Source organism: Dermochelys coriacea, chromosome 6 (genome assembly GCF_009764565.3).
Source record: "Dermochelys coriacea isolate rDerCor1 chromosome 6, rDerCor1.pri.v4, whole genome shotgun sequence".
NCBI classification, from domain to species: domain Eukaryota; kingdom Metazoa; phylum Chordata; order Testudines; family Dermochelyidae; genus Dermochelys; species Dermochelys coriacea.
Genome location: NC_050073.1, coordinates 35,211,568 through 35,228,675, shown reverse-complemented (window position 1 = coordinate 35,228,675; position 17,108 = coordinate 35,211,568). Strand labels below are relative to the sequence as shown.

General features: G+C 39.7%; 1 protein-coding gene across 2 annotated transcripts in view; it reads left to right on the top strand.

Annotated features, from left to right (window-relative positions):
- Positions 1–13,702, top strand: part of KIAA1549L (KIAA1549 like) — a 208,936-nt gene extending 195,234 nt beyond the window's left edge. For both annotated transcript variants that reach the window (XM_038407261.2, XM_038407262.2), the window contains 2 exons: positions 5,272–5,423; positions 10,641–13,702. In XM_038407261.2, the coding sequence (XP_038263189.1) occupies positions 5,272–5,423; positions 10,641–10,922 (434 nt within the window). In that variant the 3' untranslated portion in view covers positions 10,923–13,702. The remainder of the gene's footprint in view (positions 1–5,271; positions 5,424–10,640) is intronic.
- The last annotated feature ends 3,406 nt before the right edge of the window (positions 13,703–17,108 follow it).

Here is a 17,108-nt window from a genome sequence, read left to right as displayed (position 1 = left end):
GGGAGAGCAGGGGAAAATGCAGCTTCTACCCCTTTCCTAAACACAGAGCTCTCCTGCCTCCTTGTCCAGTGCTGCTAAAAGTATAGCAAGAGCTCCCCTTCCTCTCTGGCTTGTGCGGTGAGAACTCACTGTCCTGTTTCAATATGTTTTAAATCCCCAGCAGCAGCAAATATCAACTGCCCCTTCCCCCTATTCACTGGAATGAATTTTGACTTTCTGAAGTCAGATGAATTAACTTCTGACAGTAGAGGCTAGAGCAGCTGAAGTCCCGTTCAAGGGAGGTAGTGTGGTCAGGTAGAGAGGGCACAGGACTGGGGGGCCAGGATTCTGTTCCTGGTTCCACTACTAACCTGCTGGGTGACCTTGAATGAGTCATGTCACCTCTCTACCTCTGTTTCCTCTGCTATGCTTTTTTATTTTGATTGTAAACTCCTTGGGGAAGTGACTGTTTCTTTTGATGTGTTTGTACAGTGCCCACTGCAACGGGGCTCCAATCTCAGCTAGGGCCTATAGGTTCTACTGTGATAACATTTCCCCACCTCCTCACAGACCTCTCGTGTCAGAGTCTGTACCACCTGTTCCTGATTAACTTCACACCCAGCAAGACAGGAAGAAAAAGTGACTTAAAATGTCTTTTTGATTGTTTGTTTTTGTTTCCAAAGATTTGCCATTGTGGAAATACCAAAACGATTAATATCCTCTGCTACAGTGCAAGTCAGAGCCTGGATTAATTAGTGTTTCACTGTGTGATGCACTAAGAGAGAAGATTCTTGAATGACTCAGTAGTCAGTTAACCTTACTGCATAATTTAGCTCTGTTCCATCATAAACTGGGGGGACCTTGCCGCCTAATGTAGGTATAGAGTGCAGCAGAGTACAAGCATCCTTGTCTGTAGTGATCAAAACAAACAAGAGTTAATGGGAGCTGAGTCTTTTGCACTTTGACCCCAGAAAGGAGCTGCTTGCAAAACAAAACACGAAGTTTCTCATTGTTCTACTTGGAAAAAGAGGAAAAGAAAACCATGAATAAAGGGGTGAAATATGTTTGAGGAAATCAGGCCCAAAAGAGAGACTTTCTCTCTCTTCTCCAGCACTCATTGCATTTATTTTACTCCCACATTCTCACTAGTTTAATGCAATTCCTGTGGTCCACTCACTAGCTCTGTTCACTCCTCTCACAGTGAGAGTGCGGCTCTTTGCAGCCTCAGGCCCTTCAAGCAAAGTCTGAGATTCCCCTCCCCCCAATAATATTGTAACACCAGTCAGTCAGTCAGCCTAGCTGACTGTTTAATAAAACAAATCTAAACACCTTCTCCACTTGTGTATTGACCTCACTAATCCCCCCCATCTACACACACACTTACACTCCACACCATGAGTGAAGACATCATCAGAAGATAGACTTTAGTTAGGGTGGGGATTTCTCTGAATTCGGTACTATAAAAACTTCCAATCTTTGAAATAAAATACATTAGTAGTTAATTGTGTTTGCTGCTTGCACAAAGCCTAAGTCTAGCTATGAGGATCTGAAATAAAGAGGTTTTGAATCACCGATCTTCAGGGCGTTAGTTTGTTGGTCTGTTCTCTGATAAATCACTAACATAATTACATGCTGGTATGGGATAGTACGTTGATATTAACAAGACTACTCACAAAAGAATAACTAACAAATAAATAGCTGTACTGTGCCCAACAGGAAGGGCTCCTTTACACTTCACTTAAATGCCTTTGGCCCTAGGTCTACCCTTAAAAGTTTTGCTGACATAGCTCTATTGCTCACGCGTGTGATTTTTTTCCACCCCATTTGACATGGCTGTGCTTGCAAAAGCCCTAGTGTAGATGTAGTTATACCAATGCAAAAGGCCTTTTGGCAGGATAGCTAACTACATTCAAGGAACTTGTCTAAGCTATACCAAAAAAAACAAACAAAAAAAAAAAAACAGAGAGATCATTTACAGGTATAATTTGCATCTCCACTAGGGGGTTTGCTGATCTGGCAAATCCAGTCAAGTGTAGGCCAGGCCCTGACCCAGCAAGATATTTAAACTACACTTAGCTTTAATCACATGGATACTCTCCTTGTGACTTTAAGCATGTGGATAGTTGCATTGATGCTACCCAAGTACATAGAGATAAGCGTTTAAGTGTTTTGCTGGATCAAGGCCATAGGTAGCACCACAGAAACATCTCCATTGTAGGTTTTACGGTGCTTGGCCCTGAACAGGTGTGTAAGGTAGGGGAAGAGAAAGGTGCAAGGATCTGGGCACAATGACAGTCCTTGCACACACCGGAGCACATGGTTGACATTTTCAAGGTTGACTGAGATTTAATCATACAACTCTAATTGAGAGAGCTAAATCCCCTAGTTAGCTTCTGAAATCTCAACCTATGAGCCAAGAGCCTCCCAGAAGGGATAGGAAGAAGTGATCCCATCCCCACTCCCAACACACCAGATTGCATGCGGTCAGTGGGTAATGCAATGACTTTGCTCCCTCTGTGTGTTTTGGGGCATAGTGCCTGACTGAGGCACAATAGTGCAGAGACCAAGGGGCCATATTGTTTTGACACTATTTAGCTGGCTAACATCTGCCTGGGAAAATGGCTTCCCATTGACAAAATATAACTATTAATGAAAAGCTACAAAAATTTGGCTTTCTAAATTCTAAAGACTGAGACTTTGGGTCTTGAAATTGGCCGGCTTATTAGACATCGCTCCTTTAATGTTTGTGAACAGTTTGTCTTGCAGCCTCCTAAGAAGTATTAGTTATCTGCATCATATTCACCATGTACTGCTGAGTATAAAAATTTGGATACCCTAAACTGTAATATGTTGCCTGTAACTTCTGTGGAACATAAGTATCTAAAAGGAAGCACTGAGGCTCAACCCTATGTTTTTAAAACATTTTGAAGTATACAATATCCTACACTTTAGAATGCCCCTTCTATATACTCTGCCTTCGGTAGGCTATATGTCCTGCAGTTTCAACTGGATAACATTCTTCACTTCTTCTCCTGTACTCTGGAGATTTATTGCTGTGCTGTATTAAAAGGAAAATGACATTTTTTCTCAGAGGTGCTGCACTTCAATAGAGGATAAAATGATCTGTGTATATTTGGTTTAAGTTGGTATAAAATGGGCTCCTTGGATGAAATATTAAAGTATCATAAGTACTTGGACAGCTGAGAATGCTTGAGTTATCCTTCAGTGTGAGAGTAGTCAATGGAATGATTTAGAGTCAAAGAGATTCTACTGCTCCGATTAGATAAGCACCAGCTTTAAATATATCTATATATTGCTCCAGATCCTAATTCTGCCTGGAGCAGCACAAAGTTGCCCTAATTCAGGTGAAAATCCTGCCCGTTAATTTGAAACTACAGTAAGAATTACAATTATATTGCAGTAAGAATTACAATAAGGTATCACACCGGATTATCATTGTACACTTAGTATGTATGTTTGTTTGCTTTGTCTTAATTAGGTGGTAAGCTTTTTGGGCAGAAGGCATGTTTTAGTGCAGGATGGCCACCCCCTTGTCTGTGCATGGTTGAGCAGGAAGCTTCTCCCCCAGCCATGCACATCATCTTACAATACCAGTCTCCATGTGCTCTATGCTCTGGGATGCACAGAGGCACTTGCCCCTCTTCCTCCCTCCACCCTGGCAACTCCTGGAGCAGGTACTCTGAAAAGGGAATGAGGAAGAGGTGGGTTAATGGCCCAACACTTCACTATTTGCTCCTGGAAAGGGGCCGGCAAATGGCAGGTAGCATTCTGTGCCAGTCATAATGACTGGTATAAATTGCACACCTCCCTGTCCAGGGACCAGCATCAAGGTGACTGTACTTGCCTAAGACAGTATCTCCAATGCTTTTCCTGCTATAGTGCAGTTCCACACCACTTCTTGCTGGGGGCCTGTGCCTAACCGCCACAATCTAGCCCTGTGACTATAAAGAACAGTGTAAAGGTACAGCTCCCTATAAATCTTCCCTAACAATAATAGTCCTAGAGAGGGAAGTTAGCAGTAAAACGTATCTTTCCCCTCTTTATGAGCCCTGAATTGCATTCACAATCCTTCCGGCCTAGGGCTGCATTAAGCTCCGCTGGGAGCTTATCTACTCCTCTCCTTAACAGGGTTGTAGAGTTGTGTTGAGTGCGCCCTAGGGCACTCCCCTAGAGGCTGAAGTGCACTTCCTGAGTCTTCCCATTTCTGAGCATACCACATCTGCAGTACTCCAAGCATCTGTCAGCCCTGGCAGCTTAACATTCTTTACAAGTCTGTTTAAAAACAGAGGCTGAGGTGGGACATCAGAAGAGATTGTATGCCATCGTTGTGATCAACACTCTGGATGACTGTTTTTTTTTTTTATGCCAACAAAATCGGTGGGACTAGCTGCTGCCAGTTATTCTCAGACAAAACAATACACTAGACAAAGTGTATTTTCCTCCGGAAGATGTGCTAAGCACTGTCTTGGCCTTGGCCAGTTTCTCTCCCACAGAAAGAACTCTACATCTACTACCTTTGCCTGCTCCTCTCCAGCTTAGCAGGGGGGTCTTCTTAAACCCCTTGTTGGGGTTATTTTTAGCTAATTTCCTGCCTTGTGTGGAGGCTTGTGTGCCCTGTTACACTAGTCTTTTGTAATGACTTTCAACTTTAATAGAAATCAGTTATTTGAGAATGGGTCTGATCCCAGTGGGGGGGTCTTTGGACCTACAAAGACAAAATATGTGTGTCAGTTGGGAGAAGGGGCAAAAGTAATGAAAATCCAGCACAAAAAGACCTCTGCTTTCTCATGAATACTTAGTCCTGCCATGAGTGGAGGGGATTGGACTAGATGACTCTTCGAGGTCTACAATGCTATGATTCTATGAATGTTGTAGATAGATATTGGAGGGTGGTCATGAGATAATGAGTGTACAAGGGGCATGACGACCAACCGATGTAGGAAGGGAGAAGCTAGCCATATCCGCTACATATCACTGAGCTCTCCTCCTTCTGACACAACTATTGTGCATACTTCTTGAGACAACTTTACAAATACACCTCACTCCTGATCTGCAACATACAGTCTTTAGCTTCTCTAATATGCTCTGCCTTTTTAGAAAGGGGCTCTGTGCAGCTGATGGGAGCAATCATATTCTAGTTTGTTGTTATCAACATTCTCGCAAAGATTCAGCGTGTCTCCGTAGGCTGCTTGAGGTATACTTTGTAATGATCCTCTAGGTTTATAGCTAAGATTATCAACTATTAATCATCTCTACCCTATTGCTTCATAGGAAATACAATACCAGCAGTGTTTGCCATACCAGCAGCAAACCGACCTGGATTCACAGGCTATTTCATCCCAACACCACCCACAGCATACAGGAACCAAGCCTGGATGCCCTATGCTGGAGATAATGAATTACCAGGGCAATGGGCAGACTCGGTAAGTGTTCTTGTTTTTCTCTGTAATAATATGTTATATGGTTTACACATAGAGGGCATAAGTAGTGCAAAGTGAACTTAAAGAGGCTGGAAATTTGGACAGGAGAATTCTCCCAGTGTACGGAGAATCTTCAGCAAGGTAAAGATGTAATAGATGTCATAGGAATGGGAAAGAGGGGACAGGCTGGGGAAATGCCAGAGACAGGGTGGAAAGGGGAGCCTCACTCCACTGCACCTGATCCCTCACTGGCTGCTCTAACTTCTGCTTGAATAGGGCATCTGAGGGATTGGGAAGCCACAACTGGCTCTCTACAGCCACCATTCTCCACTATGTCTGATTGTAGCTTAGAGGCAGTGGAGAACTGCGACTGTTAACTTTACAGACAACATGCAAATAGCTAACTGACTGTCTTACATCAAACTGTATTGGGATCAATTCAGCAAAAAGCCACCATTCCATTTATGTGGGGCAACCTGCCCCAAAGGGCTTTTTACACAAGGTGTGTATTGCAAAGGTTCAAGGGAAACCTTGGCCATGCCCATGCCCTTTATTACAGTCATAGGCATGGGATGTGGCATAGGAGCTGCAATGGTGGATCCTTACTTTCTTAGTATCCCCCCGGGCAAGAGGAATGGCACAAAACAGCCAGGGCATTGCCTGGGATTGAAGGCATTTATACTATCATGAGACAGATGTGGTATAAGAATCTAGCATTTTTAAAAAAGCTTCGTGGAAGAATTGTATTTTGGGGAGAGATTTGAAGAGGAGCAAGAGATTGGCTCATGAAAAGATGGGAATGTTCTTCCACAGCTAAGGAGTAGCATGGGAGAGAGTGTGAAGAAGAGACTTGGAAGAGGATACAAAAATGGAGCATGAGAGTAGTTTTAATTTCCCTTAACGGTAAACGGTACAACGTTTTTATAAAAAAGAGTAGGCTTTCTGTTGCTCAGTTAAGCCCAGTTGAGCCTGAGAGTAAGTAGCTGAATGATACTTAAAATAAGAATAGATAGTGTTCAGTAAAAGTAAAATAAATTGTTTTATTATTATTATAACCATTACAGGGTTAACCCATGCTCTAGATATGTGAGCACAAATTTATTATAATATTTAGCGTGACAGTCCATAATCTAAGTAGCTTTGTAGAAATACAAAGATCTTAACGTGAACTTGAGTCATTTTTCATATTTGAAACCATTTCTCACAATTAGACTTTGTTTTCCCACTTTCCTGTAAAGTGACCTTTAAAAAATGGTAACTTCCTACTCAACAAATCTGCTCCCTGTGGATTCAGTTTACTCCTGTTTCTGCGAACCAACTCAGCGAAACAGAAAGGGAGATGGGTTCAGTTTCTCCCTGTAGATCATTAGAATTGTTTAGTAAATTGCCATTGCAGGGCCAATAAGTTACCCCATGCAACTCCACTGGAAACAATGAGGTATTGCTGAGGGCCCCATTTGGCCTATCAGACCTTTATTACTACCGCATGAGAAGGAAAGAACCCAGCTGGATTCTGTTTCCAGTTGAATTTGTAGCACGGGCCATTAGAAAAAGTGTCTTTTGAAGAGTCCTTGGGATATGGTGCCCTGTGGTGTCATTTTTAGAGTCCCTTTTCAGAGGAGAATTTCAGTTGTTAAATTGTGGTAAGCCTGGTTTGTAACCTTACTAGTTCTTTCAAATTCAGGAGGCCCCTTGGAACCATATCAATGAGTTTAGACTTCTACTTTGAAAAACATAGGTGAAATATTTAATTTTTACCTCTTTCCTCCCTGTGGTCCTACTTTCTGTCTATAGCCCAAGGAAGTGATGGCCAGATCTTATTTGCCAAGAAGTGGGAACTGGCGGCTCTGAAGAAGGTGAATGGAGCTGGAGGGAAACTCCAGCCTGCTATTCCTTTGGAAGGGGAGGTTTCAGAGTAGCAGCCGTGTTAGTCTGTATTCGCAAAAAGAAAAGGAGTACTTGTGGCACCTTAGAGACTAACAAATTTATTAGAGCATAAGCTTTCGTGAGCTACAGCTCACTTCATCGGATGCATTTTCCACCAAATTTTCCACCATTTTCCACAAGTACTCCTTTTCTTTTTGGAAGGGGAAACAGTCTGGTAAGGCCAGAGAGCCCGGGGGGCGGAGAGAGGGACACAGGAGCGGTATTGGGGAAGCTGCTACAGGCAGTAGTCCCCAACTTTGTATATGAGGAGGCAGAGAGGAAGAACTGGGGGAGGAGGGGCTCCCAAAAGCTCATTGTGGCAGGAGGAGGTATGAATCCCTCTCCTAGAGGAGAAGGCAGCAGATTTCCTTCAGCTACATTTACCCTTCAGAGTTTTTAGCCCCTACCTCCCGGTAAACGGGGCTGGCATCTCCTTAGTAGCCCACAGCCAGAAAGTGGGGTTACTTAGTAGGCAAGAGAAAGAAAAGAAAAAATGTGGAAAAAATATCTTTTTTTTTTTTTAAACCAAGATCCTGCCTCCAAATGATTTATATCATGCTCAGGGACCTCCTGAATCTGAAAATTGTCACTATGGAATAGAATCACAATATTGTCAGTTCAATATGTTCAAAAATATTGGTCCTCAAAATCATGAAATTAAAAATAAAACATTTGGAGTTTTTTCTCTGTCTTCTCATTTGTGAGCCTTTAGAATGCACTTGGGTCTTGGTTTCATGCTTTCTTTTTGAAACCACGAGGGCTAGAACCTTACTTTTTTAAAAAATGAAAACTGAGATTCTCCACTAATCGCATGTCTCCTGGAGCTGGGGCTTTAAAAAACACCAAATATTGGTGAAATTGTGAGAATTTACTTTAAGCGTCATTTACTTTAATGCATTTCTTTCTCAAAGAAAAGCAAAGATTTGAAACTTTATATTTGGTGGAGGAAGGGAAATGTATCTAGTGGGGCTATGATCGTCCAAGCAAATCTTTAGTTGCTGCTGAGTAAAAGCAGTAAAATAGTGACCTCTAGTGGTTTTTATATATTGTTCAATAGGAATGCTTCCTATGTGATCAGTCCAGTTCTGTACTAAAACAGGGGTGCAGCCTCCTGCCAGTATTTAAATACAACTTTCATCTAGTATTCAGGCAAACACTATGCCTGGTGGATTTTATATTTTGTGCATCAAGTGAATGGAAATACCCTGAATTGTGCAGCGCATATGTAATATGAAGGACCAGATTTTCAAAGATAAGTGCCTAAAGATGCAAATAGGCATCTGATGGGATTTTCAAAAAGCCCTAAGCAGTTAGGTGCCTAACTCCTATTGGTTTCAATAGAAGTTTGTCCCCCCACCCCACCTGTTTAGGTGCTTTTCAAAATCGCACCGGGCGCCTATTTGCAACTTTAGACACCTAATATCTTTGAAAATCCATCCCTTAGTGACCAGATTTTCAGAAGTTCAGTACCCAAGAGCTTCCATTTATCACCTAAATAAAATGGCCAAATTTCCAAAGGTGCTCGGCTATCAACGGTTTACCCAACAGCGATGATTGCTCTCAGTGGAAGCTGCTTAGTATTGAACAATTTGGAAAATCTGGCAACTTCATTTAGATGCCTAAATGGGAACAAAATTCATATGAAAATCTGGCCCCGTGTCCTTTTCTATTTAAAAGTAAAAGAATTATCTATTTAAAAATAAAATAATTTCTATGCTTATGCATTTTAATGGCTTTTTTATTGATTTATGATGACCATAGGATTCTGTGCCAACCACTTCTTCAAATCTGAAAATCAGTGAGATTCCTTTTAATTTTTTCTAATTGGATTTAAAATGGTTACTCTGTATCAGTAAACTCTTGGGTAAAATTACTTTGTCTAATTAAGAAAATGAACCACAACTTTAAATACAGTGGCTTAAAACATCCGTTAAAAATAAGCACCGTCGTTTCTTTACTAATTTGCTAGGCAGTTTGCAAAACAAATAAAATTAATTAGAAGCAGAGTTCTAAAACTTCCTCAAATTCAGTTTTTGATAAGAATTTAGAGCTTGCCATTGTGGATCATTGTGTTGTACCAGCAACATTTAGTATCCTGTAGGGACGAAGGGCCTGATTCCTCACTGCTATTCTAGTTTAAGCCACTGAAACTCCACTGAAATCCATAGAGTTAGGGCAAAGTAAAACTGAAATGTAACTGTGGCATATCTGGTCCAATGTGGGAATAAAATCTTCCAATTACCATTATTTATGATTGACATGATGGACCATATTCATCTCTGGTATAATTGCATTTGAGTTAAGAGTTCCACTGGCGTTGAATTTGGCCATAAAACCTGATGTTTCAGAGAGGTCAAAGCTCCTTGTCCAATAATGCATCACTGTGTAATGATGGGGTTCGGGGATATATAGAGAGAGGATTTTCTTCCCAATTTTAGCAGACAGGTTGAACACTTCGTTTTTCCCCTTAGTAAATGGTGAGGCAGCTCGTTAGTGCTGAACTCATAAACTCATAGTCTTTAAGGTCAGAAGGGACCATCATGATCATCTAGTCTGACGTCCTATACATTGCAGGCCATAGAACCTTACCCACCCACTTCTGTAATAGACCCATAACCTCTGGCTGAATTACTGAAGTCCTCAAATTATGATTTAAAGACTTTAAGTTACAGAGAATCCACCATTTACACTAGTTTAAACCTGCAAGTGACCCATGCTTTATGCTGCAGAGGAAGTCGAAAAAACCCCAGATAGCCTGTCTCTAATGCTATGTCCACTGTCAGTTTTTATTGGGAGCGTTAAGACGCAGAACCTGGCTGCTTGCTTGATGTGGATTAGACAGTGGTGCTTTAAACTCCTTTCTTCTTTTCTTGGCTTTTTAAGTATAATTTATGCCTTAGATATTTTTCAGGATACTGTGATAAATCTATGTATTGAAATCAGCTATAGGGAAAGCAAAGCATCTTACAAAATAATAAAGTGACACTCTTTCAACAAGGCATCCATCTGCCCTTGTAGTGGTGATCAGTTTAGCATGTACAGGTTTTTTTCCTCTGCAAGGAGAATTTATTCACACAATTTGAATAGCTGGGAATTTAACACTGATTGTTGCTTACAAACAGCACATACAAAAATGTACACAGTGAAGTGGCACTATGAGTATGCTTTCTGCTAACATAGCCCCAAGAGGCATATATTCATTTGGATCCGACTGCATGGAGTTCTCTGGAGTGTTAGATTATGTAATAGGTGACCTGAAGGCCAGCTATTTTGTGTGATTGCTCTCTATTATAGGTTCCACTCCCTGGTTACATAGAGGCTTATCCACGATCACGCTACCAACATAATTCTCCTTCAAGACTTCCCCGCCAATATAGTCAGCCAACAAACATGCATCCTAGTCTGGAACAGGCTCCATTGCCTTCTACTGCAGCTTCTCAGCAGAGCCTCTCAGAAAACGACCCTTCTGACGCACCTCTTACCAACATTTCTACAGCTGCTCTAGTGAAGGCAATAAGAGAGGAGGTTGCTAAACTGGCCAAGAAACAGACAGACATGTTTGAGTTCCAGGTCTAATACCTTTGTGCACAGTGTTTGTATCACATACCTTGTTGTAGCCAAGGAAGTAAGTCTTAATTTTCAGTTAAAAACTTGCTGCAACTTGTGCCAAAGTGATGGAATTTTTCTCCTGAAAGATTAACACTAGGTTATTGTGAAATGGAATGAAATAGAACAAGAGGACTTGAAGATACACACTCTGTTTGTTTGCTGGATAAGGATATGCTGCCAGGCAACTCTTTAATACTGATAAGTTCTATTTATGATATGCAATTGTTTGTCACTTAGCTCTTGTTTTATGAGCCCTTTTTCACTAGGATCCTATTAAACATATGTCTGTGTAGTACTACAGTCTATTAAGAATCACAAGAGGCACAAAAGTAGAACTGTCTAAAATAACTTCTGCATGTCAATTTCATTTCTGTGATTAAAGAAGAAAATACAGTAGTACTGAGTAAACTAAAGGCCATATATCTTCTATGGTAGAGATCATATTAATAGTTCATTACAGAATAAGCAGGGCTGAATGCAACAAAGCAACGTCAGTCTTTTCCTTCTAGAGACCACATTCAAACCACAAGAATTTGATGTGAATAAGTAATATAAACAATGTACCCTGTAAATAGTCCCAGCTCTCATCCTATTATGAGTACAAAGGCCAGAAACAAGAGAAGACTGTGAAGAGAGTTAATTGCATTGGGGTAATTGGTGGCTTCAGTGTTCATTAATGCCACTGTTGAGTTACAGAGAATGTGTTTGCAATATTAAGAGAGCTATGCTACACGATGGTAAGAAAGATTAACAAAGGAAGTGGGTGCTAAAAGCTTTCAGAAACCCACAAATGAAAAATAGTTATTTGAGTTTTGCCCTACATTCAAGAGGTATTCATTCTGAATGCATTGTGAAGCTGGTAAATTTGAGAACCTTGAGCAAATCTATCCAGCCTGGAATAATGAATACACCTGCTTCGACAAAAAACCTCTATTTAACATAGTGCTTTGTACTCTTTCTTGAACAATGACATCTAGTAAAGTGATGCCAGAGAATGCTACCTGAAGCTGTGATTGAGTTTGATTACACTGGAGCAATGAATACACGAACTCTAGAATTCTCAGTCTCTGTAGGAAATTCTGAATGTAGAGGACCGGTTGATTACATTAAAGTATAAATAAGTAAACAAGTTTGTGGATTTAACAAAATATTATTGTTCTGTGAAAAAGGGGGGTATTTGCTGAACCTACGATGACTGTCGACTGCTCAAGATAAAGGTTATGCTATACTGTTATATGAGTCCAACTGCCACAAAAAACCAAACAGCTGAATTTGACAATATTCATCTTTTGCAGTCACACAAAATAGTTAGGAGATGATGCAAAATACTTCCAGTTCTTTCAGTAATAATTTAGCTTTGGGAACTGAAGTTGCTTATGGGACGCTGTGTTCTGGGCATGTTTGGCTAGTGAAGTTAAAGATAATGTTCATCCTGTTAATTTATTCAGCTTCAGATGCATATGCTATTTTATCTGGTCATTCCATTTTTGTAATGAGTTTCTTTGGTCTTTACTGAGGTGAGAAAGGGAGTTTGGTTTAGCTGTATGGCCATTTGAAAAAAACTGACTGGACAGGAAAAGAAAAGATTGGAATGAGATGTTGAAATTGTTGAAGCACAAACTTTTAAAACAGAGCTATTTTTTCAAAAAATTAAAATTAAAAAAACTCATTCCAGATAGCGATGCATAGCTGCCCTGGAAGAAACAGATGTCTCTTGCTCTAAAGACTATTAACTATTCAAAGATTTTGGAATGCTAGTTGATCTTTAAACAAATGTGAAATTTCATTTTTGTTACTTAATTAGATGTAAATGAAATGTATTTTTGTAATCTCTATGTAAATATATGCTGTATATTTATACACTTGACCAATCTATTATGGACAGAAAATTACCATAAACTAATCGCAAAAAAGGGAAAAAAAACTTGAGCAACTTATTGGTGAAGATTGATACCTGATGCCTAGCGTACACAAATAGACAGTTGGATAACTTGAGTGAACAAAGCACCAAAGAAACTCAGCCTTTCATATAAATATGAGTCTAATGAAGACAGACTGGTGTCTCAGTTCCCTATCAACCAACTAATACTAATCTCATGAGCGTAACAAAATGCATCCAAATATCTTTTTGTGTTAATTGCTGTCTCCCTGAAAATATTGCATTTGAAAGTGAAGACTTATAGATATTGGGCCAAATTAAGTTTGCCGTAAGCAGGACTAATTCCCATTGGCTTCAATAGGAACTGCACACACTCACACCAGGGCTGAATTTGTCTGTTAGGCTTATCTACACGCAAGTTTCACAAGTATAATTTTCATTTAAATTTTAGCTTAGCATCCTTCTAGAGAGACAAAACTATGATGGCAAAGTTAAATCAACTCCTCCCCCTCCACCCACCCCCACCCTGCTCACCTGGGGAAGAACTGTTAGATATCCAAAGTTAATTCTGTTTGGGATTGTATTGAAAATGTGCTATCTGTTAAAATATTCCATGATTTACTTCGAAAAAAATGTGGTGCACTTTATTCACAGATACATTTTAATCTCTTAATTCATAATGGCTTTTTATCTTGTTTATAATATTTTTCAGTTTTTAAAAGAGCTACAGGAAAAGGTTATATGAAGACAGTAAGGACATTTGTGGAAAGAGAAATCATGTTATAATTATGCTATCTGAGCACAATGCAATGACAGTTAAAATACAGTGTACAAATAATTTGTAATATAATAAACATTTTGTATGCCAGCAGTTGCAATATAGTTTTTCCAACAGTGATTTAAAAGAAGGAAATGGACTGTACCTACCAGTTAGAGTTGCAGTCTCATCAGAAGTATGTTGATGCAATTTTTACTCGAAAAGACCTACCCTGAAAGTGACTTCTCAGATCTGCCCATGAATCTTTAACATTCTTTTAAATAGCATTTCCATGTTAACATTTTAGGATGTTGTTTATAAGAAATGGTGATATCCTGATAGATACCTTGTCTTCAAATGTGTAAATCATTAGTTAAAAAAAAACTCTTCAAATTGAAAAATACTGAACTACATTACAGTATATGTGCTACAACACAATAATCTGTCTCTAATATGTGTTCTTTGTAATTAACTGTAGAACAGTAACTTGAGGTGGATAAGGGGGTGTGATTTGTTAAATAATGTTTTTTTTTTCCTGAAGGAACTAATTTATCTGGGTTTTGCAAGAAGTCTGAACACAGTAGAAATGTGAACAATATTTGTGTCTCATCATGTCTCTGTAGCATTGCATGGAAATCCTATCTACTCTGTAAAAATGGGGAATGGATCCTAAAGAACCGGAGTGTCTTTGTGCATATGACATAGCTTCAGAGTAGCCATGGCCACAAAATGGTTAGGGAGAGAACATGTTCAATATAATTTCAAAAATAAGAGTATCTATGCACTCCGGGATCTATAGGTCCCTTTGAGCATGGTGATTCCTGAAGATCAGAAAATTCTGGGGTTACAGCAGCTTCACTGCTTTTCATTGCTGAGGATCACTGAACATCCAATTAACATAGGGCAATGATATCCGTTATACCTCATACTATCCCAAAATAGCCTGTGAATTAAAACCTCCAATTACCGCTATTTTCTATGGCCACAATAAGCTGTATTTATTCTTGGAGCAACTCCATGTGAGGCAATGGAATTACGTCAGGCTTCTGTTTGGCAGAATGGCTTCTAGTTACCAAGAGTGTGCATGACATGACATGTATAATGTGTACTAGCATGTTACATGTCACTCTAATATATTTTGAATGTATACTAATGTAAAATTTAAAAAGCAGTATCATACAATGCACTTGTTATAATATGTTCGCAATCAAATGGATTTTAACCCACTTGTGCATTGATATACTGTAGCCTTATTATAGGGATGGTGACATTTCACACTCATTGTAGTCACACTGTACTGGTATAAATGCACATGGCAGTGGCGGGGTAGGCTCATTGTGTTCGGTGTTGTGTTCGTCTAAGTGTTCACAGGGTAACAGCCTTTATTTACACCATGGAACCCTAAAGAATCCCTAGGGCTGCATGGACAAAACTGTAGGAGGAATCAGGCACATTGTCTGCACCAGGATTTTTGCCTTGATAGGGACTGCATTTCTGGTCTTGAAGAACTGTTGGAGTAGAGTGAAATGGGTCCAAAATACAATGGGGGAAAAATCACTCACAAAGAAATACCATGTATTCTAAGCATTCCAATATATTTGTACCCAGTATACTACCTTGGCTCCAACCTGTCAGATCAAAGACTATTCCAACTTCCCCTCATGCCTTTTTTTTTTTTAAACATGTTTGTGCCAAAGTACAGCTTTTGGAGTAAACGATATACACTGTTCAAAATGTGTGTGGAACCAGATCCTTTGTAACCAATCTTCTGCAATGGCTCCAAAGAAAATTATTGGTGTGTTGAGCAATTTTCTCAAATGGGTGAGAGTTCAAGGTGAAATGTATATCAGCATTTGTGTTAGGAGTAGAATGTTATTTACAGGTAGTATTTTGTGTGTAAATGTCATAGCAGTGCCAAACAGTGCCAATATAGCTAACGGTCAATCACAATTTATCTGTCAAACTCTCTCTTTCAAGCGTTTAACCCTTGGTCAAAATAAACCTTTGCTCTCGGCTACAGCTTGATTCTCGAACTGTGAGCCCAAGAGTGAGATATTTGTTTTACCAATTTATAGAAGTACAAAGTTGTTTTTCCCTTTTTTTTTAAATTGTAGGAGTGCAAAAACAGAACAACAGATTTCCTTGATTTGAATGCTTTTTTGAACACTACATGTCTAATCTGACCAAACAATACAAAGCCTTGCTTGTGAAATGAGATTTATAAGTTTTTAGCTCAGCATATGTACTGGGTGCTCATTTGCTATTTTAAAAAATGAATTTTAACAAAGATGACCAAGTAATTTGTTTTTGAAAATCATCCCTAGCTAACACTAAAATAGCTCTGCTGGGAAATGACACAAAACTAATTCTGGGCTTAATTCTGTTCTCACTTGCACCAGTAACTCCACAGAAATTAATAGGTCGGATCCTTCTCCCCCGCCCCAGTATAGTGGCTTTGTACTGGTGAGGCAGTGCCTGGCAGTTAGAAAACTACCCTAAAGACACAGCTGGTGAGGTCCCTTGTATAGGCAATCCTCATAAAGCCAGTGTAGCATAGATGCCTTGGTGGTGGTGGGACAGGTGCTAACAGGGCCTAGTGTGCTCTGTTACAGCTGCTTATCATTAGCCATTATAAGCAGATGTGAATTAAAGCAACCCTTAGGCCGCCAGCCAGCCAGCCTGCCTCATAATCATGGGGCACTAGGTTTTTAAAGTATTTAGGCATCTAAATTTAGTATTTAGAAGAAGATAGGTGCCCAGTGGGATTTTCAAAAGTCAGTGAGTGCCTAATCCCCATTGAAGCACCTAAGTGTTTTTGAAATCCCACTAGGTGCCTATCTGCAGCTTTAGGCCCCTAAATACCTTTAAAAGTCTGATCCTTAAAGCCATCTTTGCTACGTCAAGCTCTCCGCAGGCACGGCAAAGGATTTAGCCCCAAACAGTTACACTGGGGTAAAGCTGGTGAAAGAATCAGGCCCGGAGCTGCTAGTTTATCAAGTATATAATATGTGGTTTGACTATGGTTTAAATACAATACAGAGATATTGTAAGAAACCTTACGTTGGGTCAAAATAATGTTTGTTTTTAAAAGTGCCTGAATATAGTTTTCAACATTCGACTGTCAGTTCCCAAGGAGCAGTTTCAATCTATTATAGTCTGTAAATAATTAATAAATATGCATTTACATAGTAGATAGTAAAGGCTCCAAAGGAGTGTAAATGATACAGAAAATTGTCTCCACTGAGTGACACATTTACAAAGGAGGTCAAATATTCAAGGATATGCCTTTGTTTGCTGCAGCTGAATGCATTTCTATGCCCTGTAAACTGTTCTCAAAACACTATAGCATACAATGTCATCATTTAAAGTCACATACCTGTGGCATGGAGCACTGGATTTAGCAGACTCCAATGAGACCACGTGAAGAGTGCTGTGTACATGATTTTTTTTAAACAGCTCCTTCTGACACATGCTCTTAGGCTCAATTAAATTACTTAAATTTTCAAAAAATGGATAT